Source organism: Cucurbitaria berberidis (assembly GCF_010015615.1).
Source record: "Cucurbitaria berberidis CBS 394.84 unplaced genomic scaffold K460scaffold_1, whole genome shotgun sequence".
Taxonomy (NCBI): domain Eukaryota; kingdom Fungi; phylum Ascomycota; class Dothideomycetes; order Pleosporales; family Cucurbitariaceae; genus Cucurbitaria; species Cucurbitaria berberidis.
This window is the reverse complement of record NW_024468935.1, coordinates 2,650,066-2,676,810: the sequence shown is the minus strand read 5'-3', so window position 1 is coordinate 2,676,810 and position 26,745 is coordinate 2,650,066. Positions and strand designations below refer to the sequence as shown.

The window sequence follows — 26,745 nt, the reverse complement described above, 5'->3', positions numbered from 1 at the left end:
TATGCTAGCTTGTGAAGCCTTCGCAGCTGAAAGATATTAGGTGAGTCCTGGGAGTCCTGTTTCGCAACTTTTCTTCGACAGAACTTATCTAGTTCTGAAATATAGTTGTCATCTACTGCTTGTCGAACTGCTTAGTGCAAGTCACAAGATCAGAGCATGATCAAACCAGAAGGGCCTTCACCTCGGCTGCGCCGTCAGCATGGAGTCTAAGCGAGGTGCGGCTGAGCCAACATGCAACCGAAAACCACCGATATCGCGAAGAACAGGTTAGCCATGAAGCAGGTGCACAGGGTTATCCATGCGGCGGGATCAAAAACCCTTCGAATCGCAGGATTGTCTCCATTTTGCATCTAGGCATGGCTTGGAGGCGGACGCATGGAGCATCATTAGGTCGTGTCTTAACTTTCAACTCAAGGTATAGGAGATCGGCGGCGTTTTAAGTCGGTGAGGGTCAAGCCTGCGCCTTATGCTTGCTCGCTGTGGACGAGAGGCGCCTTTATTGTCAGAACAAGCTGCGCTTTCCACTGCGACGGCCCTTCTACCGTCTTCATTGTTCCAAGGTCATATTTGACTTTAGAGGAAATGGATCGCGCAGGCACCGAGCGAATCGCAAAATCGACTCCAGGTGGCTTTGTTCTTGTCTCTACTTATTCATGGCTATGCATAACTCTAGGTGTGGGGATAGCGCGGTTTGGACAAAGTCTTGTCCACAAAGTAGCATTCGGACCCGATGATGCTACAGTACTTGTGGGGAGCGTAAGGCGTTGAAGTGCACTTTAGCCTGGACATACTGACCTCGAGCACAGATCGTCTACCTAGGAGCGGCAGTCAGTTGGCAGTATGCTGTCAATGCAGGATTAGGGAAGGCGACATTGAGCATCGACGAAGTGGAGCATTTAGCCAAGGTCTGCCACCTTACGTATCGTCTAGACTTGTTGTGACTGACGGGAGTGACCACAGGCTATGTACGCTGCAGTGTTGCTCGGATTTGTTGCAATGACCTTTGCAAAGTTATCATCTGCTTTTCTCGTTGGACGAGTAGTGCCGCAGACGAGGAAAGCGAAAGCGATACTTTTCGGCATGATAGCGACGTGGGGTATATTTTCCATCGGTTCAGTCGGTTTCGAATGTGGCCTGCCCAAGTGGACAATCGAGTCAAGGCAATGTGGAAACGGCCCATTCCTAGTCTCAGTGATTGTGTACAACATAGTGACAGACCTAGTGCTAGCTGGGTGGATCGTGCCGACTCTGTGGTCTGTTTCGCTAAACAAAGAAAAGTGTATATCAGCAACACTACTCTTCGGAGCAAGAGCGATGTATGTCTCAGCCCAACGAGATGAAGAAAGGTGCTGATTTTTCAGAGTACCGTTGGCTGCCGGGGCGCAAATTTGGGCCGTATTGAAAGCAAACCAGAGCAGCAACCCCGGCCGTACGTCGTTCTATGCCCTCAAAAAGTGGTGACTAACGAGACACAGGCGATACTGTCGAAGCTGCAGTCTTGACTCAGTAAGTACGAGTAGAGAATTTGGGCTCAATCTGACTATAGCCTAGGGCCGTAACGAGTCTGTCGCTCATCGTAACCAGCATCCCACGTATCAAACGGTTCCTCGGGGTTGGCGGCAGTGGCATTCTCTACCCACAAATACAAGCAACCGAACTCTCGCAGTCACGCCAGTCATGGAGCCACCAGGAATCCAGCGCCACGGAGCCAAAGCTTGTGCCTTCTGGCTCGGGAAAGTTCACGGTGACTGTAACATCGAAAGGGTCGAAAGACAGGAAGAAGGCGAAGGCGCAGTCGGACTGGCAAGAACTTGTGACAATGGGTTCCCGGGAGGACGAACATACCAGCACGTCGAGTCTATTTGATCGGAATGATCATGGGGGTGTAATGATGCAGCAGGAAGTCAGAGTGTCAGTAGAGGAGAGGGATGCTCCACGACAGAGAGGTGCGAATCGAAGCGGTTGACGTCCGAATGCTGCCAGCTTCAGGTCTCTCCAATTCGACAGCCAATCAACAGCCCTACTGCGCCCAAGGAATAGGACGACTGGTTTCTCTGAAGGACAAAAACTGACAGTCGTTAGGGTACGCTGGGTGGCCGAATGTCCACGGGTGACAGAGAAGTGGTCGTGTGGCGGCCGCAGCACCTCTCGCGGCTCTCCTGTTCCAAGGTTATCCGTCCCGGACTAGCGCGAAGTCTGGTGACGCTCCGCTCCTCTCACACATCCACCATCCTTTAGACGCGCAACATCTATGGCCGAAAACGCGAATTTCGTTTTGGCTAGGCCACCAGTGTGGGTCTTCCTACATGCAGGGTCTTGCAATCTATGTCCGGCAATTACATCTAAGCCTACGCCCGGATTGGAACATTCCATGGAAGATCGTGGGTCTGACAGGGGCAGTACTGGTGAAACAAGCTCACTGGCTTAATATATATAAAGGCTTAAATGACCTAGGAAGCTATAGACAATGTCGGTAAGAGCAACTGGAAATGTAGATTCCGCCAATACATAACCTCGCGCGGCAGGCATACTCTATGCTAGTCAACTATAAGATGAACGTTGCGCAATAGTTGGAACCTTCGAAATAAACAGCAATCATACCTCTCGCCAGTTTTGAACCATGCGCTCCATCGCAAACACCGCTGTTGCCCTGGCTCTCGGCCAGGTCGCGAATGCAGCTTTCGGCTTCACGACGACCAGCACGGGTTTCAGCGTCGATACAGATGGCGGATTAGTATTTCAGATTAACAAGTACTTACCACCTCGAACATGATCACAGCGTTCCAGATTTTGACACCTGAATAGGGCCAACGGCGACCTCACAAGCCTCAAGTACAACGGTGTCGAGTATCAGGGTACTGGCAAAGCTTCGAGCATCAACTCCGGCCTCGGGGCCTCCACGGTCACTGCTGAGAATATTGATGGGCACGTCAAAATCACAGTCAAGTCCAATGGTCTACCTGTTACGCACTATTACGTGGCTAAGAAAGGCGATGCAACCGTCTACCTGGCAACGAAGAATCAGGGCTCAGTCGATCCAGGCGAGCTTCGCTTCCTCGCTAGGCTCAAAACTTCAGAGCTTCCAACCGGCGTACATGGTGATGTTGGTGACAATCGAGGTTGTACCGCGTTTGAGGGCAAGGATACGTTCAAGTGCGCGAATGGTCATACCTCATGCAAGATGTACACCTCGGATCGCTTCATTGAAGACAAGGTGCATTGCGTATCTGGCTCGGTATGATTCTTCTTCCTCCTATTTTGGTTTTTTAGATTGCTAAAAGTCTACAGAAAGCTCAAGTCTGCATGGTCATGCCCGGTGTTGCTTATGAGACCTCAGCCGGCGGTCCTTTCATGCGCGACATCAACAGCCAAACCACTAGCGGCGATCAGGAGCTCTATTGGTATATGAATAGTGGGCACGTCCGAACTGAAGACTGGCGCAGTGGCCTTAACGGGCCGTATGCTATGACCTTCACAGCAGCCGGTACAAAGCCCTCGGAGAACCTGGATACTAGCTTCTTTGGCTCTCTCAAGATTGACGGTTATGTAGGTGAGAGTGGCCGAGGATCTGTTACTGGCAAGGCGACTGGTGTCCCGAGTACCTTTGAAGCAGTCGTACATTGGTCAAACAAGGATGCTCAGTACTGGACAAAGGCGCAAGGCGGTAACTACAAGAGCCCGTTGATGAAGCCTGGCAGCTACACAGTGAAGTTGTACAAGGGCGAGTTCCTCGTCTCTACCGACACAGTGACCGTCACCGCTGGGCAAACCACTACAAAGGACATTGCATCGAAAGAATCGGCTCCGGCTGTCGTCTGGCGTATTGGTGAGTTCGACGGCCAACCATTCGAGTTGAAGAACGGCGACAAGATCACAAGAATGCATCCTTCCGATTCCCGCATGAGCTCTTGGAGTGGAGGGTTTACTGTCGGTACCTCAAAAGCATCGGATTTCCCCATGGCCTTGTGGTCAAAGCAGGGTAGCCCTGCAACGGTTACTTTCTCCTTGACATCGGCACAAGTCAAAAGCCATGTCCTTCGAATTGGTACTACGCTTTCGTTCAAGACCGGCCGGCCATCCGTCAAGATTGGCAGCTGGACTGGAACGGACCCAGGCGCACCGGTATTTGTGACCCTGTGTTGACTTCTAGCTCTTCTCGCTAACATGATCGTAGAAACTAATCGATTCTCGAGGCGTAACCCGCGGCGCTTACCGTGGCTATGGCGAAGTCTATACCTGGGACGTCCCGGCAAGCGCGTTCCGAGAGGGCTCGAATACTCTCACAGTGGGTGTGATTGGCAGCGGATCCGACACTTGGTTGAGTGCGAACTACATCGTGGATGCTTTGGAGCTGCAAGTCTAGGAGCGGTCTGGCAGTCTATTAGTTGTATTGGAACGCTTCGATTAATATAACCATGAAAAGTCGTTTACTATCACGATCAATCCATGACATTAAACTTTGATTAAGTAGAACAAGCACACCCTGTGAGCGACATTCTAGCAGTTTGTGTGTGAGTGAAAAATGTTGTATTTACAACGATCTAGTCTATCGCTTTGCGTTGCTAGCTATGATAAATTCAAACGCCACTAATGCATAATGTTTATATCCTACCCTCCCCAGCCCATTTTATTCATACAATATCTTACGCATCCTCTGCATTTACAAGTGGATGTTGCTCAAAATATCTTAACAACGTCTGGTATAAGACTAACATAGTCCCGCTCTGCACGCTGGTCCAGACGAACCGCGGCCCTACGCCCCTAAACCACCCAGCGATACCTTCGGTTTTGTAAATGATTTTTAATCCAGTCACCACGGACGACGTATCGAGCATTACGGCACCGTGGGCTTTGAGAGTTGTCGAAGGAGAGGACGTTGAAATTGGTCGTATCTGCGAACGAGATGCGCTGGCTGTTTTCTGCGAAGTCGCGTGTGTTGAGGACGACACGTGCGAGGGGGTAGTTTTCGGCAGGCTGGTAGATGTTCCGGGGATGACGTTATGCTGTGTCTGGATGCGCGTCTTGACTACATCTAGTGGGGTGGTCAGAACGCCGGCCATGCCTCCTGCACTGGCAGCTGTAGCGATCTCCAATGGCAATCCAATGTTGTTTGACTCCATGTACCGCTTCGCCCAGCCCCGCTCTTCCTCGTAAAAAGCAAACTGCAATGCCGAGAATGGCAGGTCACGCCACAAGGTGGCCTTGTAGCCATGGAAGAGTGCACTAAAGCCTTCTGTTCTTACGATTGTGCGAGCAGCATCGACGGTAGAGCGGTAGTTGTAGCCCGAGTTGAAGTAGGGGTTCTTGTAGCGACCTTGCAATTGTAGGCGGGTCTTGAGGACCTCGGAGGGGACATAGGCGGGCGCAGCAGCGAGATCGGCGAAGAGGCCTAATGATATATTAGCAGGTGTTGCTGGCTAGACTTCAATGGATGGAAGCGTACCAGCGGTGAAGTATGCTACTGACGGCGCGACGCCATACTCGATCATAGTCCGCTTACTCCACTCGTATGCGCCAAAGAAGCAGACGGTGCCGGCGAAGGACCCCAGAAACGCTGGCTGGACCCCACCATATAACCCTTTTCTTAAACCTTCTTGCCGCCATATAGTGTAGTAGGTGTTGCCCATGGACGTGTATTTGGGTGGCATGTGCGGGTCGCCCTGTTGTCGTGTCTTGACCGTGTCTAGCGAGTGCATGAGCATGTCGCCTGTGGTACCTCCTATGCCTCCAGCTAGCATTGCCTGCGTCGTTTGTCAATGGGCGTCCTGCGACATTCCTGGATCAGGCATCCTCACATGCAGGTATGGCGGCCGCGCTTCCTCCTCGTCTATGTCCTCCCCGATTGCTCTCCGTGTGGTATCCGCCATGGGGAGCTCCACTGTCTGCCCTGGATCAGTGGCATGACCACGGCCGTTGTCAATCAGGCTGTTCGTTGAGTCTCCGATGGTGAAGAGGTTAGCCACGCGGGCAAGTACCATTAGCGGAAGCCTCGATAGCGGCGCGACAGTTGGTCAAAAGCAAAGAGGTGATGAGAAAATTGCAAGGACAGTAATGAGTGACGTTGCTACAGGCGTGGCTATGCGATGAGGTCAAAGTCGAATTGAATCGAGAGAATTTCGGTCCAGATCGGGCATCGGAGGCGCGGCAGAACCCGGACCCCCCGTCCTAGTTATCTCCGTAACAGGGACCAGAAGAGGAGTTGATGAGACAGTTGCACAGGGTACGAAGAGTCAGGTAGCACGACACAAACGAAGTCGCGACGAAGCAGATACAAAGCTCTCTACACCGGGCTCCCACCATGTACGAGACAATTGGCGTGGGGCATGTTGCAGGAGCATGTCTTGCGCCAAGACCCTATTCGGTTTAGCGCCCGTTGCCTCACGTGCACCCCAGCCTTCTGTTTACACTTGCATCGTTGCCGTCTTTTCTCCGATCAACACTCCACCGTCCCCGGCGATTCTCCCACACCGCGCCTCTCTCCCTTAGCTATCTATACCCTCTTGATCGCATCACTTACGCGACTTCATTTCTACTACTTACCATGTCCCATTCATGGCTACAGCGCAAGCGCAAAGGCGAGCTGATCGACCTCGCGCAGAAAGCTAAGCTACCTGAGTACGCATTATTGCGATCCTAAACGCGTGTTCTGGTATGGTATCTGACGAGCCAATTGCAGCGCCGATGGCTACTTGAAAGACGACTTGGTCGAGTGGCTTGAGGACCATCTCAACTCCAACGAGACAACATACGCCAAACGCGCCGAATTCCGCGACTTTTATGGTCGCAGTGGGTCGCCGATAAAGCGCGAGCGCTCATCGCCTTCCCAGGCCCTTTTAGTCACTAAGCCGCGCCGTCGAACCCTCGTCAAAGCTCCCTCGTAAGTTGGCATGACGGTACGCGTCGCGTTACGCGCCGAGACTAACAACATCTTCACAGCGAGGAGCCCACGCCCGAGAAGAGTAGTCTTGTGACGCGCACCCCGCGCGCGGTGTCTCGACGCGTTTCTCAAGTTCTGTCTGAAGTTGACATCCCAGCGTCGCCCGCGCAGCTCGCTGAGGTCGCGGACCAGTCTTTCCAGGTTGTCAAGACCAAAGCTACGGAGTTGTGGGATCGATCGCAAATCGACGACATAAAGGAGCTTGTGCGCGAGAACGCGAGCTCCGTTGCTGCTATCCAGACGCTCATCCTGCTCATCGAGGCCGTCGGACTCCAGTGGAATACCCTAGAGACGACCGCTGCTACTACCCTGCCAGATCAGGTCTCTAAACATACCGGTTTTCTGTTCCTTTTGGTGCCAAACTTTACGGCGCTTCTTTCGAGCGAGTGGTGGTCACCCGCGATCCTCTGGTCACTGACGAGCTGGGTCCTCCCCCTCGTCTTCTCCTACTTTTTCAATTTGACCCTGGGCTCGAACACGAAGCGCAGATCCTCCGACCGCCAGTACCCCGCCGATCCACTCACATTCAACATTGTGAAGGCTATTTTGGTTTACAGCGCCTTCCGCATACACACCATTGACGCCGGAGTCGTTGGCGAACCTGGTATTGCCCGTGTGAACGACTACAGTTGGGGACCGTTCTCTGCAGAGACTGTTGGTGTTGTCCGTAACAACGTGCCTGGGAAATACATGGGCTTGCAAATTGGCGCTTGGGTCGGCATACTCGTCAGTCTGTACGATGCTGCTTTGAAGAAGTAGGTACGCGAGCCATGACCCGAGGCTTTATCAGGGTACGAAGACACGGCAAATGGGCTTGCTTGTTACTTTCGGCGTTTGGGTACGGAATACCGTTCGTCTCCGGCGAGCAGAGCACGCCCGGGACTGGCGTGTCAAGGGGACGGGCGTTGGGGCGCTTTGCCAGCTTTCTCGCAGTATTGTTAACCTAGTGTTTTGTTTATTGCTTCGTTGTACCGCTGAAATACATTCTTTCCAGTTGATTCCATACTTTGCCTGTTGGACTTTTGTTTCCCATTGCCAAGGTATGAAGCCCTAGCCCACAAAGTATGTTTTAGCAAAGAGATCCTTAAGCCCTGTCGTAGGCGAGTGCGTAGGATTTGCATACTGAACCAGTGGTTCGCGGCCCTGTTAAGCCGTTAGTTTAGCCTAATCCATATCACACCTATCTTATTCAAATCCGCGCATTCGACATTTTGTCCTCGCTGCTTACCTCTCAACATAGCTATTCCCTACATCGACAGGGCTCTTTGCAGCAAATATCGTTAATATGCCAGGCCAGAGACTCATCGACCAGGATGAGCGTACACGGAAGAAGCCAATGCGCATCCTCGTTCTAGGCATGTGCCGCACAGGAACAACATCCATCTCAGTTGCTTTGCGCAAACTGGGCTACACACCACATCAAATGCGCGACGTTCTCGTCAAACCGAAAGAACTCGCCCTCTGGCAAGAAGCTATCAACGTTACTTTACTCCCGACTCAAGACCGACCTGCTAAGCAACGTGACCTACCACCATATGGCAAGTCAGAGTTCGACAAACTTCTAGGCGATTACGATGCTATCATGGATCTACCAGGTTGTGTGTTCGCGAAAGAATTGATCGAAGCGTATCCAGAAGCAAAAGTCATTCTCACGAACAGGTCCTATGCGGACTGGGAGCAGAGCATGCAAGAGAGCATCTGGTGTCTGGATACCTGGCGCCTGTTCACTCTCTGTCGAACATTGAACATCACCCAGTTAGCACCCTTGATGCGTCTCGTCCATTCTGTTTTCAGGGTACACAATGGCAACAACTACGGCGGTCCTGTGGCGAAATCGGCGTACGAAAAGCACTACGACACGGTTCGCTCTTCCGTGCCCAAGGACCGATTACTCGAGCTCGATACTGATTCCGACTTGAAGTGGGAGCCGCTTTGTAGGTTCTTGGGGAACGAGGTACCGCAGGAGCAGTATCCAAGCCTGAACGAGGAGAAGGCAATGCAGAAGAATTTAGAAAACGCGTGGTGGGGCATGGTGCAGTACCTGCTTTTGATGCTTCTATTACCGGGCCTGGTGACGGTTGGAGCCGTCTTTTGCTACATACACCGGGACGACTTGCAGGTGCTGAGAGATGACTGGATACTCGGGCCTCTAAAGTCGTATTTGGATGGGTAAGGTGCAGTGTCGCAGTGCGTAATCGTCCAGTATGTGTATGTAGATATCTCGTCATGACAGCATGTATAAGAGTAGCACGAAATTGTCCAGGGTCCGGTCGCCCTTCCGATGACCAATTGTAGTCGCTGGCGCCACAGCGAAAAGTCAGTTCGAAAGGGCACCCGTAATCGACGGCGAATACAGAAATTGCCACATATAGTAAGAACTAAGCCCTGGGGAAGTGTCGCCACATATCAGCACTAGTCCATATCAGGCTATCTCCACATTAAGACATGACAATGCCTATGCACGACGAAGACTTCTTTGACTTTTGGGTTTCACCGCATAGTAGAATGCTGGGCATTAGAGATTGTAACCACTGCTAAATTTGTGTCAAGCATCAAAACCAGTTCACAGAAATTGGACTAAGACTCATAAAACATCCCGCTTTGCTCGCCGATCGGTACAACCTCGGAGCTCGCCCTGGCCTGTCGTCTAAGCCATGTGACTACGCTGAGCCTGTGGCAATGAACGAGGCGCAAGGCGTTCACACGCCATCCTTTGTGCTGCGGATACCGAAGATAGCTGTCTGCCTCAGTAAGCCTAGCAATAATAAAAGCCGCGACTGATCAGCCGGAAGAAGCTCACACGATTTCACATCTCTCCATTGCATTACAGCCTTTGTCTATACCATGTCGAGCGATCCAAAACCCACCGCGAAGAGTACGGGGGCAGAGGCAGAGAGCAGCAATGCACCACAGGAGCAGGAGGCACCTCCTTCCTACGTATCCGACTCGTCCAACCCCCCAACATACGAGTCCCTCTCCGCAAAGGTGCGGTCCAACATGGACGCCCTAGCAGTTGGCGACCCACAAGAGACCATCTCGGTCCCGATGATCTCCCGCCGTGTGGCCAACAGCATACACAACTACAATCCCTTCAGTCACAAGTCGGGAAAAGTCGTACAATCCATTACTGTGCGAAATATGACACGCGAGAATTACCTCAAATTTTACGCAAAGGACGCGGAGGGAAACTTTGTTGGAACAAGTCATCCGGCAGCGGATGCAGCGCTGGTATTTGTGCCGGGGAAGAGCACTGATCTAGATTTGATGAAACAGGTCGATGAGGTGGTGTTTGCAAAGCAGGAGCTGAGAGGGAAGGGGATCGGGAAGTTCGGTATGCCGCTTAATAAGTAAATGGTTAGAGGGATAGGTGTGGTTCGGCACCCGCCGTGCCTCCCAATGCCAAGTGGACGAAGTTCCATCCTGCCCGTTGACTTTCTGCGTACTGGATAGTCCATTAGAGTACTTTGGCTCTTCCTTGCTCTCAGTAATAGCCGGACAATGCGAGAGTACGTTAGTAAATCGACGTTGTTGTTGCTCAAGTTTGATCCATCGATGCAAGATATGCTCAAGTGGGGTCTTTAATTTCCAATAGTTTGATGAACGGTAATAGTTCTACAATTGAACAAAACCGACTGACAAGCGATGGCCGAGGCCCTCTCAGCGCTGAGTTGTTCATTTCCCTAGGCCGGAAGATCTGGAACTCCGCACACATGTTGTCTCCACTTAGAACAGCCAAGTCTACCAAAATGAAAAGCGGTCTATGACACCGAGGTTTCACCAAAACATCTCTAATCCATCGCGGCTATTCCAAGCTTTCCAAGCCTGCCGATTGTATGCAGTTAGCATGTATGCACCCTTCATCCTTCGGTGCCGTGCCCGAGATGGGCCACTAACTACTTCCACCTCGTCCGACACGTTGTTTGTCACTAAACTAATGAGGCAAATTTAATCGGATTTCTCGTACCCCAAACCGGGGGTGTGCCGTACTGCCGCGAGTGATACGGGCAATAATCGTCCACTGTGGGGTGCTCTGACATTGCCTTTATAATTTTGTTAGGGCGAAATACAGGACGGAACCAAGCCTTCAATCGAAGAACTCACAAACCCAGGTCTATTGAAAGTCTAAAGATGGTCTATACATTGAAGTCGTCCATGTCATGCCCATGCCCTTGCTCATGCTTTCCACCTGAGGAGCGTGAAAGAGTGCTTGCCGAACTTGAAAGCGCCCTTGCCGTCCCAGCTGCTCTCCTTGATCCCAACCTTCTGCTCCTCTTCTGTGTTGGCGACTTGCACATTGTCACCGGAAACCGTGTGTACTTCCACACTGTCCGCCTTGAGACCTTCCAGGTTGACTTCGTAGTCCTTATCCTCGCTAACGTTTGTAACAGCAAGGTTGATGTATCCGTCGTCTCCGAGGGCGGCACTGCAGTCGAGGAACGGAGTCTCAATCGTGCCCCTAATCCAGTTGGGATTTGTTCGTCCAGTGTATTCCGGAGCCCGGACATTCAGTGCGATGGTGTGGCCGCGCATGTACTTGGAAAACAGCAGCAATGGCCACCAAATCGTTTGCTTAATAAGTCCGTCCTTGGTCGTCATCAACGGTGAGATGACATTGACCGACTGCGCAATGTTGGTCATGCCGACATCCTTTGCTTGTCGGATGAAACCGTTCAAGAAGATGGATACGGCAAGCGCATCGGAGAGCGTGTACTTCTCCTCTGCACCCTGCTCGCCAGGCGCGCGGACGGGATCCCAGACGTTCCACTCATCAAAGCAGATGGTAGGCCTTGGGACGGTCTCGGGGACCTTGTTTTCGATGCGCGCAAGATCGATCAACGCGCTAGTTAGCTGGATTGCTCGTTCCGCAGCCCTTGGTGCAGTGGCGTTTGGTAGATGCTCGTTATCCGCGGTGTAGATATGAATGGAATGCATGTCGATGAGTGACTTGGTGTTGTCACCAGCGAGGCCATGCACGTCCCATTTGACGCACTGGTTGAGGACATAGTAATCCCATGATGAATAACCAGTCTCTCCGCAGAGGATCAAGACAATACTGGGGTCGAGCAGCTTTAGAGCTTTCGCCCATTGGTAAGCCTTCTTCGCATAGTCTTCCTTGGTCATCTCTAGAGGTCGCGCAAAGTCAGTGTATGTTACGAGTAGTTCGTAAATGACGTTACGTACGTTCAACCTGCCACGGGCCCCAGCACTCGTTTCCTAATGCCCAGTACTTGACCTATAATAAATCAGTCACTGAGTTATAAGGGAGCAAAAGGATCTACGAACATTGTAAGGCTTCTCATGGCCATTCTTGCGGCGCAGATTAGCGTAGTATGTGTTACGGTCCGAGTTGCAGTACTCGAGCCATCCAAGAGCTACAGCCGGTATAAGCAAATGTTATAATGTGCAAATGTACAAAACAAACCTTCGTCTAGTGTTCCAGTGCCAAAGTTGAGGCAGAGGTAAGGTTCGGTGCCGACAACTTCACACCACTTCATGAACTCGTCAGTGCCAAACTCGTTCGACTCGGTGCCGATCCAAGCAAGCTCTGGCCTGTGCAAGTCGTTAGCCTTGAAACATCACGTGTGAAGCCCTCATGAGATAGCCGAACAGGCATCTGCTATGCGCCGAGGTCTGCAAGATGAACCGTGCTGGAGGTTGAAGCAAAGACACTTGAAGCTTGATGGAGAGATGATATTACCTGGCAGGCCTCTGGTCCTTTGGGCCAACACCATCGAGCCAATGGTATGTTGCAACAAAGTTGCCACCTGGATATCGGACTACGGGTACATTCAACTCTTGGAAGGACTCGATGACATCCTTGCGAAAGCCGTTCTCGTCGGAGAGAGGGCTTCCAGGTTCATAGATGCCGCCATAGATGCAGCGTCCCATGTGCCTGGTTTTCGGTAAGCGCGACAAAGGCCCGCATGGCGGTATTCCCTTACTCTGTGAAACCAGCATATATGTTGTCATTAATCTTGGCAACACTGTGTGTAGGGTGGATGGTGATGGAGGGTGTTTCGCCCTCGTCGATTCTCGTAAAGGTCGCCATGATGCAATTGGAGGAGGGACTTTTGCCGCGGAAAGAGACTTGTGCAATCGATGCAGTGCTGGATTTTGATTTTGAAATAGTTGTGATATGGCCAGGTTGGGGTTACAGAAAGCTTTCTGCGCGTGATCGTGAGGCGCTGGCGCTTGTCTCCACGCAGCTAGCACTATCCGTTTACGGAGCGCCATGTGATTCGTGGAATGAATACATTCGGCGCTACCTGGACGATATTTCCACTTGGGCCATGCCAGCCTGTTCTGGGGCACATAACCGGGCCCAGTCACCGTGGACCAAGAGACGTTCCACCAGTGATGGCCTAGTGAGCTGGGCATTTGGCGCGGTCTAACGCCTTCACAAAGAATGCCGTCGGTAGAGGATCGACCGAACGCACGCCGCGGTTTCGGTGAGTGCTCCGAGCGACAAGGGCACGGAGCAAATAAACGCGGAGCGAGTCATGTCCCCGCTTTCTGGAGAGATTCTGGAGAAGCGCCGTTCGACCCGTGCCCCAGGATACGGCCGCCATGTGACGGGAAATAGGGTATGGGATGATTACACCGAAGTATATAAAGTCGTTGCACACGGCTCGTGTGGGGTTGCTCTTCACTCGTTTGCCCGCAGCATTCAGAACCTCAAATCTTTGAGTTCCGCAAGACTCGACGAGCTTTCATCATGGCCCTCCCTCCCAAGTGGTACCAGTTCCTTGTAGGCCTGTTCGCCTCCCTCGGTTCCCTGCTCTTCGGTTACGATCTGGGTGTCATTGCCCAAGTCATTGCCTCGCAGAGCTTCAACAGCAAGTTCAAGCCAAACGACAATGAAATCGGAGCCGTTGTGTCCGTCTTCACGGGCGGTGCCTTTTTCGGTGCTGGCGCGGCCGGCCCAATGGGTGACAAGTTGGGACGGCGAATGACCATCATGATCGGCGCCATTGTCTTCTGTCTGGGCGGCGCTCTCCAGACCGGTGCTCAGGGCCTCTCATACCTCTACGCTGGACGTGCTATTGCTGGCCTGGGTGTTGGTATCCTCGTCATGATCATCCCGCTGTAGGTCCATCCAAACCCTGACCACTTGGGACTCACATGCTAATCTTCGTTCTTTTAGGTACCAAGCCGAACTGGCTCACCCTAGCATTCGAGGCCGTGTCACCGCTCTGCAGCAGTTCATGTTGGGTGTCGGTGCTCTTGCTGCCTCTTGGATCTCCTACGGTACCTATGTTGGCTTCGCCCCTACCAACAGCGGCCAATGGCGCACCAGTCTTGGTATCCAAGTCATCCCTGCCGTCATTCTCGCCGCCCTTATCATGATCTTCCCGGAATCTCCGCGTTGGTTGATCGACCACGGAAAGGTCGAGCAAGGTCTTCATAACCTCGCCAAGTTGCATTCTCACGGCGATGAGACCGATCCTTGGGTCCAGGCCGAGTTCCAGCAAATTCAGGACGCCATCACGTTCGATCGTGAGCATGAGGCCAAGTCCTATGCCGAGCTTTTCAAAGACAGGTCTTGCTTCCGCCGCCTCTTTCTGGCCTGCGCTATCCAGGGTTCTATTCAGATGACTGGTGTATCTGCGATTCAGTGTACGTAACGCTCGTTTACAAACCAACAAAGCGCATGTGCTGACTTTGACATACAGACTACTCTGTGACAATCTACGGCAAGATGGGCATCAAGGGAGACGAGACACTGAAGTACCAGGCTATCTCGTCCATCATTGCCCTCATCGCTCAAGCCCTCTGCATTCTCTTGATCGACAAGTTCGGACGTCGCTGGCCACTCATCCTCGGCAACATTGGAAACATGATCACCTTCATCATTGCTACCATTTTGTTGGCCAAGTTCCCCCCTGGAACAAGTCATAACACGGCCGCTGCTTGGGGTTTCATTGCCATCACCTGGGTGTACAATTTCAGCTTCAGCGCAACCTGCGGACCTTTGTCTTGGATTATCCCTGCCGAGATCTTCGATACCAAGACCCGTTCCAAGGGTGTCTCGATCGCTACCATGGTATCTTTCGCCTTCAACACCATGATTGGACAGGTCACCAAGCCAGCCATGGAGCAGGTTGGATACCGATACTATCTCCTGTTTGTCGTAAGTAGCTCTCCAGTCCACCGAAAGAATACTGGCACTAACAATTATACAGATTTGCAACTTGACAAACGCCATCTTCTTCTACTGCTTCCTTCCCGAGACCGCCAGGCGTCCGCTTGAGGAGATGAACCACCTCTTCACCAACGCACCGATTTTCGTACCAGGCATGGACAAGCGCGATTGGGCCCCGGGTGTCGATCTCGAGCGCCGTGTCGAGGAGGTCGCTGCTAAGCAAGGCTCCATCTCCCATCACCAGGAGGAGGTTAAGTACTAGTTCAGAGTCGCGCAAGCTAGATTCTCTAGGATCTCTGCTTCACAGCTAGATCTGAACGACTAGTCCGTGTACGAATGAACAAGTAGTCAATGTAGTTTGTTGGAAGATAATTTATCAATTGCCCCGTAAGAAACTTGCCAATGCTGTCACCGTTTGCATATCTCGCGCAGTTGTGTTGTATCATTATTATTACCTATCGGCTACGTGCAATCACATTCATTTCTACGCAGGCAACGGATCGAACCTATCCCGAAATCAGCAAGTCATCCATCTAGCCCCTTGTCTAGCGCTGGTAGATGTTGTAACCCTGCATACCTTTAGGCTTTGTTGATCAACTGCTGCCACCACTCATGCAAGGCAACCTATATTGTAGTTACTAAGTCCAGTATCGATGATCTCTGCAGCTAGACCATCTGCAGCACAGCGGCACAATCTAAGCTTACAGTCTCAGATGTACAGGCAAATCTTCACACATGGATTTCGCAATGATTTGTATCATACGTTATCACGCTCCAATATCACTCTCAAGGCACCCTCATCGAAATGGATAGATGAATCGCTAAATTGCTACAATACAAGCTTTTCTAGGTCATTTGTCACATATATTGATATCCAGCCATTCAGCCATATATATAGACATTTACAATGCTCAAAACCACCCTCTCGCAACGGCACTTACGGAGTGATTTCATCCTTGTGCACATGATTCCCCTTCTCCATCATGCTCTCCGGCATAAGCGAGCCGGTCAACGGTTTTCGCGACTCCTTCACAATGGACGGGATCGAGTTGCCTTGGGAAAACATCATTTCCAACTCTTCCAAACTGCGTCCCATGGTCTCTGGGAAAAAGAGGAAGACAACGGGCACAATGGTCGCCGACACAAAGAGAAACACAAGGTAGTATTTCCAGCCAATGGTTTCAATGGCCACCTGTGAGAGGTTAGTTAAACTCAAAATTTTCAAACTCCAAATTTTCAAACTTTAAATTTTCAAATTCAATTCTGAAGACGAAAAGAGTATTTTTGAGGAGAGAAGTAACGTACGGGTGTTGCCATGTTCACAACGAAGTTCCAGAGCCAGTGGTTGGCGGTAGATATTCCTGCCATCGGCACTCTTAGCCTTGTTGGAGCCACTTCAGTGCAGTAAAGGAAGTTGGCTCCAAGAAAGCCAATTGGGATGAAGAAGTTAAACATGAAGACAAAGAAGGCGGAAGTGATTTGGGCGGAGCGATTGCTCTTGGGAAAGCTGGAAGCGACAGCTAGCGCCAACATGCAAGATGCCATGCCTGCACCGCTGAACATGAACAGCTTGCGACGTCCGAAGCGGTCGATGGTGAAGAAGGCGACGAAGCATGAAAGAAACTTCCAGGTCAGTGCGCCGCCGGAGAGGATGCGTGACATTTCACTGGTCATGCCAAGGCCTTGTTGGAAGATGATCTGGTGAAGATTGTAAGCAAGTTTGTCTAGGGAGTGGAAGCGGTTCAGCTTACAGTCGAGTAGGTTGAGATCAAGTTGCTGCCGCACATCTGCTGCAAGAACTGCAAGAAGATGCAGAGCGAGAAGCGGTAAAAGAGCTTGTCCTTGCCCATGGTGAAGATGTCGCTCATCTTCGCAGCGCTACGGCCAGTCTCCTCCAGAGCGATCTCGATACCACTGATCTCAGCACCGACTTCGGGATCGTCAAGAGGAAGACCCTTGAACGCACACAAGCTGGCACGCGCCTCTTCGACCCTTCCCTTGTTGACGAGCCATCTCGGACTTTCGGGAATCGAGAAGACGGCAGCCAATGGAATCAACGATATAACGGTCGGAATGGCAAGAGGGATGCGCCATTGTAGTGGTAGGTTGTCCTGTTCGAAAAATCCGAGGTTGATCCAAGCTTCGAGTAGATAGCCCAAACTGATAAAGCATCCGTCAAGCACGACGTGCTTGCCTCGATTGGCAGACGAGGAGCACTCAGACTGCCATACCGGTACTGTAGCGCTTAGTTGGCCAACGCCCCATCCGAGAATGAACCGGCCGACGGCGAATTGGGCGAGCTGGAAGCTTGTGCACTGCAGGATCTCTCCAACGAGGGTCAGTGCCGCTCCCATGAAGATGACTTTCCGCCGTCCGAGCACATCACCAACCCAGGTGCATGACAGGGCGCCAAAAAGCGCTCCGATGGTGAAGATGGCGACGACTGCACCCTGGACGGTCGACTTGTGGCTCTTTTCCGCTCCTTTGGCATCAATCGTGTCAATTGCGGGGAAATGGTCATTCCAGTCGCGCAGGGAGAGGAGGCCTCCCACACCAGACTGGTTATAGCCGAAGAGGACAAATGCTGGCAGGACAACGAGCAGCAGCTGCGCTGTTTCGAGGGTTTTTCCGGTGAGTCCCATGTTGTCGAATGGATAGGCGTAATGCAGTCGGCTTACAGGAGGGGACTCTGCAAAGGACTGGAACTTGAATGGGGGACCATGGAAAGGTACTTGTGCTTTTGAACCCTCCCCACAATATTACAATGTGGGCGCCATACTAGAGCGGTTGCCGCGGCGTTATGTCCTGTCTCCACCTGAGATTTCTCGGAGATAATGAGCACTTAGCGGTCCGGCATCTTTTGCCAGCAGGAAAACAGGGAAGCCCCCCATATCGGACCCCAAACGGACCCATATTGCCTCACTGGTGTGGGGAGAGCAGGCGGAAATTGGACTCAGCAGAGCTAGGAGCTTGACAACAGGGCCATGCGCGGACAAACTTCGGTATGTGTAGAGGATGAATATCGCAGGTGATGTCAAAATCTGACTCGGGCTGCAACGCTATGATGCCGGTTGAGGCTTGATGTGGGTCGGATGGTGTTGCGGCTCTTCGAAGCGGCTGAAAAACAGGTCAAGCTTTTCCAAGGCCAGCTTAGCTTGCTTATCTCCGCCACTTTTATTTGCTGCTTGGAAACCCCAGTCACAGTCCTCGTTCAAACTCCACACAAGCTAGACTCGTCATAGCAGGTTCCTGCGAGGTTGCATTGGGTTGACCCCACGGGCGTGCCGTGATGATGTGTGACAATTTGTTGAACAGTGCGCGTGCGCGGAGAAGGACTCGCTCGTCCATATATAGTCTCGGACTTGGCCGCATTCGCAAGGGGAAAAAGACGGTCAGAATCTCTGGCTTTGTAAAGTTTGTGTTTATTGTCATGAGTACTTTCTCGTACTTGTGTACATCTCTACTGGCGTTGCTGCTATCCCATCGTCGAAGCGCTGAAGGGTTTAATTCCCTGGCTTCGAACCTGTAGACTCCACCTCCGTTGCCTTCTCCGATGCCGACTCAGTTCCGTTCATGTCTTTAGTCATCGCGCTCTCAGTCGAAGTCGCATTTACAACCTCGTTTCCGACATGACCCGACTGCGTCTGTGCACCTTCGACCCCAATTGGCAGCATCCCGTATTCAAAACGATCGACAACCGCTTTTACAACGTGCCTGCGGGGCTCGTCAACGCCGGCTTTGTAGTCTTCCACCAAGGCGACGGCCCTCTCGTCACCCTGCACCACGCATTCGTGAATCAACCGTTCCCACGTACCCGGCCTAGGCTGCATAGGTCCCTTGCCGCTACCCCTTGCGTCAACTGTTCTCATCTCCTTGTAATATTGCAATGCATCCTCCAGGTCGCCTGAGGTTACACATACCAAAATGAGTCGGTCGTACGTAATCACATCTGGCTTGAGTCCAAGCTCCATCATCTCATTTGTGAGGAACATGGCCAGATCCTTACGAGCAGTGAGATGGCAGCCCCTGAACAATTCATTAAAGGTTTGTGTATTAGGGCCGGCGTGCGAGACGGTGTGCAGAGCTTTATACATCTCGATGGCTTCTTCGAAACGGTCGCGGGCAATGCTGGCTTGAATACAGGCGTTGACTGGGGCGGTGGGCACTTTGCGCCCCGCAGCCTCGAACTCCTGTAGCAGGCTGAAGGCGTGCATCGGTCGGCTTCCCTCTTCTGACGTTTCAGTGCTCAAATACCGATACAGCGGGTTGCATGTTCCTGCGTCTACTTTGAGACGGGCATCGGCCATGATGAGGATGACCGATAAGGCAGCAGAGAGGTCGTCGGCATTGAGGTATGTGGCGACGAGAAGCTCGTAGTGATGGGTAGTGAAGGTAGTTTCGCGCTCGGTGAGTACACGAAAGACATCCGTGGCTAGTTCGACGTCTCCATTGCGTGCGGCAAGAGCGAGGACAGAGAGACAGGTACCGGTCACTGGCCTCAGATAGCCTGGCTGGACTTGCGTCACCCATACCATCCTCGCGGCTTCGTGCTGCGTCATGGTTAGCACTCCATCGTGGCTCCATGCATGTGTCATGGATGCGAGTCACACTCACCAATTGTCTCTGCCCTGCAGCATCTAGCAATGCTCCCCACAGAGCAACACTGAGCTGCACGGTACCTGTCCCAGCTTTACTCTGGACGCCTTCTTTGAGACTCAGCACATGAAATGCCTCCTCTATCTCTCCAAACTCCAAAAGTATCCATATGGCTTTGTCGAAGAGCCAGTTCTCTACTCGGACCTCGTTCTTGACCATGTCTTCCAGCATCTCCAGTGCGTGTTCAAAGTGGCGCTCGCGCAGTGTTCCTGCAACGACAAAGTTTTGTCCGCGGGCGGACAGCGGAAACCACCGCGACTTCATGTACTCGAGAATCTCTGTGCGGAGGAGGTAATCGGGGTGGACCGCGAGGACTTCCAATACACACTCGCACCCTCGCGCATCCAGCTCGATCTTGGGCTGCCCGCTCAAAGATGTCTTGATGTCTCCAAAGAAGCCCATCTCCTCGAGCACCTTGCGCACCTTTCCCGGTGTGCCATTGCTAGAGCTAACAAAGCTATGCAAGATTGCCGTGTACATTACTTTGTTGGGTAGCTCTCCCCTATCCTGGACCAAGACTCTGCAAATGTTCATCACATCTTCAAAGTGGCCACTTTCCCCCTCAGCACGTACAAGCTCGTAAAGGTTGTATGTTGGGACTTGTGCGAGGAGAGGCTTGCCTCTCGGGCTTCGGGACGGCTCTCGGGACGGCTTTCGGTGGGCGTGGTGGCCCGTGACTGCAACTCTTTGGAAGGAAAAAGCATCACTGGACTGGAAGGGGTCGTTCGAGGTGTTGTATGCGCGCGATTGATGGCCTGGCCGTAGTGTGACGAGATGCTTCCGAGGCGCAAGGCGCTGCTGGACGCTAGCTCCTGTCCTTGCTGCGATTAAAATAGAAGGGTTCGACGGGAATCTCGGACAGAGACATCGCCATAGCGCGTCGTTCCCAAAGGGGCGCGGTGGCATTGGCGTCGATAATATGGATAGCTGGAACTTTTGAGGTATAAAGCTGCATATTTCACATGGACCGTGCACAGACAACCGCAGCACGTGCGCAGCTGCCAAGAGGTTAGCAGACGGAAGTAAGAATCACTTTGGACCGATAGCAAGGAGAATGTGGGCAAGTTTGTATGTTTCGTTGCTACCATGTGCAGGTTTTACTGCTTTTGACATGCACATTACCAGTAGTCGTGCGAGTGCTTCCAAGGTAGAATACGCAAAGGGTATATACACGTCCAGATGCCAAGGTCAATTAGTTGGGTTGCGCGAATCCCTCCCGGGAGCATTTCAAGCAGATAAATAACCCCTAAGCCACACGAAGACCCGCTCACCGTATGCAAGTTTTGAATACGCTAAGAAACTATTTAGCAGGAGGGAGTTGGAAAATTCCGTCCTATCTCCTCTTTAGTTGTGCCGAAAGAAGTTCAAGAATCTGAAGAGTGTTAGACGAGCGCGCGTAAGACGACAGATTGCCCAGACATACCTTTGGCGAGATGACGCCCTGATTGACCAAGTGCTTGCTCATTATCTTCACGACCTCCATCTGCTCCTCATGCGTAAGTCCAGTGATGGCCGACTCAATGACTCCACCGACAGTCGTGTGATGAACAGCAATGAAGCTCGAATAGTAGAAAAAAGCAATGGAGCCCATGATGAACTGGCAGTCCATGCGATCCGTCATTCCCCCGTGTCCGGGAATCGAGTCACCAAAGTCCTTGATCTTGAATGTTCGCTTGAGACCAGAGGCAAAGAAACCGCCAAAGGGTGCGATGAGAGATGCAAACGTTCCTAGGATGATGACATGGAATTGTACTGGCATGATGTTGAACGTCCGTGGGACAGGGACACCGGTAGGAACGAAGGGCAGCGCATAGTTGCGCGCCATGAAGACGGGGTTGGGCTTGCACTCCAGGCCGGACCAGATATTTGCGCCAAGGTCCTGTAGCTGGTTAGTCAAGTGAAGCAGTAACAACTAACATTGAGATACGCACATTGACGGGGCAGATGAAGTACTTGTACTGAGCCAAGAAGTGAGTGAGGCCGATGCCCCACAGGACGGTGAAGAACCAGGCGCCCAGGAAGCCCTCCCATGTCTTCTTTGGCGAGATTTGGATCAACGGGGTTCGTCCGAAGGTGATGCCGCAGAGGTAGGCGAAAATGTCGTTGGTAATGACCATGGACACGGGGAGGATGAACCAGATGAAGCCCTCGAAGATGTTGTTGATGACGAAATGAGCCTGTCCAACAATCAAGAAAAGAGCCATGTGGGTCCAGGCGAACTGGGTGAATTGGAACCTGTAGTGTCCCTTTTGCAGGGAGAAGACGAAGAAGACAAAGCCTGTTGGGATCAGCCTTACTCTGACAAGATGACGGACGGGACGTACCAATAATGTATAGCATAAAGGATATGAATCTGTGATGGGTGGCCAGCGGAAGCAGCAAGCGGTCCACCATGAGGATATGCTTGAAGTAGTAGATGACGCTCTCGCCGTACAAGAAGTACATTGCGGTGCCCAGGAAGTACCAGTTCAGCGACTTTGTGAAGCGCAAGCTGCGTGCCTTGCTCGGCACGTTTGCTATTGCGATGACCTCCTTGAAGGATATGACCTGGACTGCCGTGATGATGATGATGATGAAGAGGTGGCCGGCGCCGAGGGCCCAGAAAAAGCCGCCTATCATGACCAGCGTCCACACTGTTCGCGTGATGAAGTTTGCCTTTTTCTTCTCGTACTCGGTCTGCCGGGGGGCTTCTGGTATCTGGCAGTGTCAGCAATGCGACGAGGGCCATAAAAGAGAGTGTGGGCATACCGGAGGCGCGAGGGCGCCATTTGTGGTGGGACTGCTAGGATCTTCACTATACTCAGACATGCTTTGCGAGGGCCTTCGCGCTCTACCATTGCTGGCGCTGCGCGCTGCGTGTTGGAACTTGACGTCCTTTCGTGGTCGGCCCATGATGAACGAAGACGCCGGGTGCGTCGGGCTGGGACAAGCTTCGTACGGGGAGACGAGCGTAGAGGGGGGCGCGACACGGCGAAGGTGTCGTGAAGATACGACGGCGGGGGGGTGGGGGGGTTAGGTGGTGAAGCGTGGTGGAAGTTGGCCGTTGGCAAGCCGCAGTGCACGTCAGGTTGTGGCCAGATGAAAAGCGCCCCGGACGAGCAACGGCACCAGACGTCATGGGCCAGGGGAGGCTTAGCGAGGCCGTCTGCAGGTGAAATCCGCCGCGACAATGCCCCCCAACAAGGCTGACGGTCTCGCAATTGGCCACACATTGCGCTGTCTAGGACATGCACATGCACGCCACAAGAGCAATTGGCAGATGGAGCAGCCATGGACGACGACGACTTCGATTTCTCCGACCATGACCTCGACGACTTGCCGGCCAACGAGCTGCAGCACCTCGAGGCGAGTGCCGTGCGCGCGACGCAACAACAGACACAGGCCGCACCAGAGTCGGACTATGGCCTCGACGACGGCGAAGAGGTGGTGAACCTCGACGATGAGCCCTACATGGACGTCGAAGAGCCGCCGTCGCGCAGGTCGCAGGCAGACGCGAACCAACTGCTCCAACGCATCAAGAAGCTGGAGCAAGACAAGGCGCGCGAGAAGAGAGCTGCAGACGACCTCAAAACAAAGCTGCAGACCAAGGCTGGCGAAGCAGACACGCTGCGACGGCGCCACGATGTCGACAGTCGACGATATGAGCGCCAGCTTGCGGACCAGCAGCAGTCGTACAGCACCGACATGGCCGCCCTCAAGACCGAAATGGAGAAACTGCGACGCGAAAAGGAGTCGGCCCAGACGGACCACATGTTCAACCAGCACGATGCGCGAGAGGTGGGCATGGCACGGCGGACCGCAAGAACTATGCCATCGAGGCCCAAGTCGGGTGCTGCAGCCGCTCTTAGTCCAGCTGGAACACCCAGGCGCGCACACAAGGCGCGGGCCCAACTGGGCGATGGATTCGACGACGATGATATTGTCATGGCCTCTCCATCCAAGAACCGCGACAGGCAGAAGACTGCGACACCGCGGCACGTGGGCAAGCGAAAGCGCCAGGTCACGGACCAGAGCCCCATACCGTTGCCAGCACTGCAGCTGAGTGAGCCACGGAGTCGACCAAGCAGGAAGGATCCGGAGCCAGAGCCTGCCACTGAAGCAAAGATCGATGCCGCACTGTTGCAGCACTTTCGACAGGACGATCGCCGATTCACTCTCCTGCATCGTCTGCTCTCCCATCCGTCTTCGAATGGAACAGACCGTATTCTAGAGGCGCTGACGCAGCACGCATTTCCTTCACAGCCCTCCAAGAAGCTGTCTTCGATCGTGTACGATGCCCTGGCGGCTACCCGTGCATCTGATGTCCATGAGCTAGCGCTGCGCATCTGCCACATCTTCCTCGACCTATGGAAGCGGTGTCAGAATGAGAAGTATTATGCTCCCACGTCCCTCATTCTCGATGCCCTGCACTTTATTCTAGCGTGTGAGCCAGCCCAAACTGCCGTGCAAGTGGCTGAACGCGCTGTGCCGCTCATCATCGCCTTCATCGACCTCGTGTCAGACCCCATTTCGAAGGCAGCCAAAGGGGGCGAGAAAGCGATTGCCGACCTATACTCTGCTACTCAACGGGAAATTGCCTCTCAGATAGATGTCCTTGACTGTCTTGAGCTGCTCTACTTGATCGCAACAAGCTGCGTATCCTCTACGGATTCTGAAGCTATAACTCGACTGTGGCACGCTATCCCGTCCACGTTTGCATGCATGCTTCTTGTCAAAGAACAACCGCGACCGCAGATCACGCTCATGTTGCACATACTTAGCACCTCCGCGCTGGCTACTTCATTGGGGCCTATCACAACCACTGACTCGGCCCACGAAAGCCAGACTAGCATCGAGGACGCCCTCATCAACCGGCTTACCAACCTGTTTACAGAAACACCAAAGCCAGTCCCCGATCCTGCAGCCTCGGCTACACCTGTAGCAGTAGTTCCCGAGGGTGAGATTTGGGATCTCCGCCTTCTTGTTCTCCACGTTCTGACAGGGTTCTCCATTTCTCAGCATGGCTCCGTACGCCTAGCGCAGAACAGGCTCTGTGTTGGCCGGCTCATCAAATATCTCGACAACTGCATCACAAGCTTGTACCGACACCCGCTGTCGCCCACTCAGGACCTGAAAATAACGTCTATCAATGTGACTATGAAGCTCATCTACCACATTGCGACTACCAACACCGACTTTGACATCAAAAGCAAGCTAGTTAACACTCTGGGCGGACAGCATGCCTATCTTGTAGCGTTAACGCGTCTCGCATTCAGCGAAGGCTTAGTGCTCGAAGCTGGCATCGAAGACGCAGTAGTTAACATGGCGCACGACGTTTTGGACGAAGGCCTGAGCATGGAAGAGGGAGACGCTTTTGGTAAGGTGTACAGTAGTGGGAGTAGCGTTTAGGCGACTGGGTTGGTGCATTGTCATATATGGTTTGATCTCGCACTGCTGGTTCTTGTTTTGCATGTTGAAAGCGGGGCATATCATTGCATCGGGTGGTGTTGGTGGCTGCTAGCAGGAGAATCATTTGCATTCAAGGGGCGAGTGGGACTGCGCAAGTTCCTGGAATAGACTCCTATGACTACACGTCTACGTGTATATATAACGCCACTGTGGTTTCCCAGTCGGAACGTTGGGGGGAGGGCTAGAAAGCACCATTGAATAAGATAAGACATATTTCCCTCCACTCCTCAAGCTTTCCTCCGAAAAACAAACAGCGCCTCATCTTTCCCAGCAAAACTCGGCAGCGGCATCCGCAGCACCAACTCAAACGCCGGAAGATTCCCCTCAACCCACTCATCCACGCCCTGATCCTGAAAAGCCGTAAACCCATTCCCATTCTGTGTGCCCGCAACAACAACCGTATCGCCCTCAAATGCCCTCAAAATCGGCGCAGTGAAATCCCCCGTGGCCTGTGGATACACCAATAACAACACGCAACCCTTGCCATTCGCATTCTGTTTGAGGTACGACTTGCCGTCCATGGCGATCGTATCTTGTATCCACGACACGCGGTACTCGCTGAGCTGGCTGTCGATGGCGCGCACATCCAATTCTTTAGCGCCTTCTGCAATGGGGAAGTGGCGCAACATAAATGTCCAATACCCGTTTCCGCTTCCGATGTCCAAGATTGGCAGTACGGATTCTTTGCTGGGTTTTGCAGGCTGGGCTAGTTTCGCTATCACGTGAAGGGCAGCGTAGGATGGTACAATGCAACCGAAGTGGTGGTAGAAGATGGGCAGGATATGGTGGGATATCTTGGTGTGTGTTGTGGATGGTAAGGGGCCGGCCCATTCTAGTTCATGGCATGAGTAGGTCCAGAGGGAAAAGTATGGATTAATGTGTTGGCGGTCCTTTTTTGAGGGGAGGAGGCCGGTTGTTGTGTTGTGGAAGCGGGAGGAGAGGTGGTTGGCAACTTGCGATCTGAGGGTGTTTGCTTTTGAGTTTGCTTTGAAGCCATTGAGGGTCTTGGGGAGGTTTATTGAGGGGTCGAAGAGATTGGTGTAGGCTGATATTTCTTCGGTTGTTGGGTACTGGGGTTCGGTCTGTATGATGGTAAGAAGATGAAGTTTAGTTGAACCTGGACCATTACACATGAAGTGCTCTAGCGTCTACTGAAATGAGAGATGGCTTACAGGGTTGCCCTCATCATCATGGTACCATCCGTGCAAGCCATGTATTCGCTTCCCTCCAATAGCGTTCTGGGTGGTGTCCAACGTAGTCTCTGCCTGGGCACGATAAACGTAGCTGTCTGAGCTGGGAATGTTGAACGCTTCTCGTATGCACTGGGCAAATGTCTTTCCACTATGAAGCGGAGAGTATTTTTCTTCGGACCAGCCTTGCAGTAAGACGTCCGGGTTGAAGTTCTTCAAAGCCATGGTTGCTCGTGCTGATCCGACAGGTGTATGCCGTGTCGATCTCAGAAGGTTACTTCCCGTACACAAGGACAGATTACTACCAACCAGTCTTCTCTCGCTTGCTTAGAAAGGCTGTTAATAACCACAGGCGAAGTGTAAGGCTGAAA

The 26,745-nt window shown here is 52.6% G+C and overlaps 13 protein-coding genes across 13 annotated transcripts; 7 read left to right on the top strand and 6 right to left on the bottom strand.

Annotated features, from left to right (window-relative positions):
- Nucleotides 1–582: 582 nt before the first annotated feature.
- On the top strand, nucleotides 583–1,966 carry K460DRAFT_273747 (uncharacterized protein; the record flags this gene model as incomplete). The annotated part of the gene is made up of 6 exons (XM_040927907.1): nucleotides 583–756; nucleotides 807–905; nucleotides 961–1,316; nucleotides 1,362–1,429; nucleotides 1,476–1,506; nucleotides 1,552–1,966. 6 exons carry the CDS (start codon nucleotides 583–585, stop codon nucleotides 1,964–1,966), a joined length of 1,143 nt encoding a protein of 380 aa, XP_040793140.1.
- A 654-nt stretch (nucleotides 1,967–2,620) lies between these two features.
- K460DRAFT_272958 (polysaccharide lyase family 4 protein) lies at nucleotides 2,621–4,363 on the top strand (the record flags this gene model as incomplete). Its single annotated transcript, XM_040927842.1, has 4 exons — nucleotides 2,621–2,751; nucleotides 2,806–3,235; nucleotides 3,289–4,122; nucleotides 4,175–4,363. 4 exons carry the CDS (start codon nucleotides 2,621–2,623, stop codon nucleotides 4,361–4,363), a joined length of 1,584 nt encoding a protein of 527 aa, XP_040793139.1.
- A 108-nt stretch (nucleotides 4,364–4,471) lies between these two features.
- K460DRAFT_361346 (mitochondrial carrier protein) lies at nucleotides 4,472–6,291 on the bottom strand. The gene is made up of 3 exons (XM_040932438.1): nucleotides 5,796–6,291; nucleotides 5,444–5,741; nucleotides 4,472–5,389 (listed from the first exon to the last, which is right to left on the bottom strand). The coding sequence occupies exons 1-3, from the start codon at nucleotides 5,976–5,978 to the stop codon at nucleotides 4,644–4,646; spliced, it is 1,227 nt and encodes a 408-aa protein (XP_040793138.1). The 5' UTR covers nucleotides 5,979–6,291; the 3' UTR covers nucleotides 4,472–4,643.
- A 250-nt stretch (nucleotides 6,292–6,541) lies between these two features.
- K460DRAFT_272756 (uncharacterized protein) lies at nucleotides 6,542–7,696 on the top strand (the record flags this gene model as incomplete). The annotated part of the gene is made up of 3 exons (XM_040927827.1): nucleotides 6,542–6,615; nucleotides 6,677–6,877; nucleotides 6,937–7,696. The coding sequence occupies 3 exons, from the start codon at nucleotides 6,542–6,544 to the stop codon at nucleotides 7,694–7,696; spliced, it is 1,035 nt and encodes a 344-aa protein (XP_040793137.1).
- A 263-nt stretch (nucleotides 7,697–7,959) lies between these two features.
- Nucleotides 7,960–9,477, top strand: K460DRAFT_17965 (uncharacterized protein). Its single transcript, XM_040927039.1, has one exon. The coding sequence runs from the start codon at nucleotides 8,223–8,225 to the stop codon at nucleotides 9,108–9,110; it is 888 nt and encodes a 295-aa protein (XP_040793136.1). The 5' UTR covers nucleotides 7,960–8,222; the 3' UTR covers nucleotides 9,111–9,477.
- A 164-nt stretch (nucleotides 9,478–9,641) lies between these two features.
- On the top strand, nucleotides 9,642–10,602 carry K460DRAFT_382240 (uncharacterized protein). The gene has a single exon (XM_040935403.1). The coding sequence runs from the start codon at nucleotides 9,782–9,784 to the stop codon at nucleotides 10,286–10,288; it is 507 nt and encodes a 168-aa protein (XP_040793135.1). The 5' UTR covers nucleotides 9,642–9,781; the 3' UTR covers nucleotides 10,289–10,602.
- Nucleotides 10,603–10,975: 373 nt separating this feature from the next.
- On the bottom strand, nucleotides 10,976–13,088 carry K460DRAFT_382239 (glycoside hydrolase family 51 protein). The gene is made up of 6 exons (XM_040935402.1): nucleotides 12,880–13,088; nucleotides 12,636–12,830; nucleotides 12,360–12,487; nucleotides 12,221–12,309; nucleotides 12,119–12,170; nucleotides 10,976–12,060 (listed from the first exon to the last, which is right to left on the bottom strand). The coding sequence occupies exons 1-6, from the start codon at nucleotides 12,984–12,986 to the stop codon at nucleotides 11,111–11,113; spliced, it is 1,521 nt and encodes a 506-aa protein (XP_040793134.1). The 5' UTR covers nucleotides 12,987–13,088; the 3' UTR covers nucleotides 10,976–11,110.
- Nucleotides 13,089–13,535: 447 nt separating this feature from the next.
- K460DRAFT_327585 (general substrate transporter) lies at nucleotides 13,536–15,472 on the top strand. The gene is made up of 4 exons (XM_040930677.1): nucleotides 13,536–14,023; nucleotides 14,082–14,554; nucleotides 14,611–15,068; nucleotides 15,121–15,472. Exons 1-4 carry the CDS (start codon nucleotides 13,653–13,655, stop codon nucleotides 15,340–15,342), a joined length of 1,524 nt encoding a protein of 507 aa, XP_040793133.1. The 5' UTR covers nucleotides 13,536–13,652; the 3' UTR covers nucleotides 15,343–15,472.
- Nucleotides 15,473–15,886: 414 nt separating this feature from the next.
- On the bottom strand, nucleotides 15,887–18,135 carry K460DRAFT_361341 (general substrate transporter). The gene is made up of 3 exons (XM_040932437.1): nucleotides 16,832–18,135; nucleotides 16,386–16,778; nucleotides 15,887–16,272 (listed from the first exon to the last, which is right to left on the bottom strand). The coding sequence occupies exons 1-3, from the start codon at nucleotides 17,720–17,722 to the stop codon at nucleotides 16,018–16,020; spliced, it is 1,539 nt and encodes a 512-aa protein (XP_040793132.1). The 5' UTR covers nucleotides 17,723–18,135; the 3' UTR covers nucleotides 15,887–16,017.
- Nucleotides 18,136–18,479: 344 nt separating this feature from the next.
- K460DRAFT_361339 (uncharacterized protein) lies at nucleotides 18,480–20,653 on the bottom strand. The gene is made up of 2 exons (XM_040932436.1): nucleotides 19,695–20,653; nucleotides 18,480–19,630 (listed from the first exon to the last, which is right to left on the bottom strand). Exons 1-2 carry the CDS (start codon nucleotides 20,640–20,642, stop codon nucleotides 18,584–18,586), a joined length of 1,995 nt encoding a protein of 664 aa, XP_040793131.1. The 5' UTR covers nucleotides 20,643–20,653; the 3' UTR covers nucleotides 18,480–18,583.
- A 133-nt stretch (nucleotides 20,654–20,786) lies between these two features.
- On the bottom strand, nucleotides 20,787–22,768 carry K460DRAFT_327576 (phosphatidate cytidylyltransferase 1). Its single transcript, XM_040930676.1, has 5 exons — nucleotides 22,485–22,768; nucleotides 22,061–22,433; nucleotides 21,668–22,014; nucleotides 21,160–21,615; nucleotides 20,787–21,108 (listed from the first exon to the last, which is right to left on the bottom strand). The coding sequence occupies exons 1-5, from the start codon at nucleotides 22,626–22,628 to the stop codon at nucleotides 21,070–21,072; spliced, it is 1,359 nt and encodes a 452-aa protein (XP_040793130.1). The 5' UTR covers nucleotides 22,629–22,768; the 3' UTR covers nucleotides 20,787–21,069.
- A 238-nt stretch (nucleotides 22,769–23,006) lies between these two features.
- On the top strand, nucleotides 23,007–25,124 carry K460DRAFT_372785 (uncharacterized protein; the record flags this gene model as incomplete). The annotated part of the gene is made up of 1 exon (XM_040934535.1): nucleotides 23,007–25,124. The coding sequence occupies one exon, from the start codon at nucleotides 23,007–23,009 to the stop codon at nucleotides 25,122–25,124; it is 2,118 nt and encodes a 705-aa protein (XP_040793129.1).
- Nucleotides 25,125–25,411: 287 nt separating this feature from the next.
- Nucleotides 25,412–26,599, bottom strand: K460DRAFT_350607 (uncharacterized protein; the record flags this gene model as incomplete). The annotated part of the gene is made up of 2 exons (XM_040931513.1): nucleotides 25,412–26,266; nucleotides 26,357–26,599. The coding sequence occupies 2 exons, from the start codon at nucleotides 26,597–26,599 to the stop codon at nucleotides 25,412–25,414; spliced, it is 1,098 nt and encodes a 365-aa protein (XP_040793128.1).
- Nucleotides 26,600–26,745: the final 146 nt, after the last annotated feature.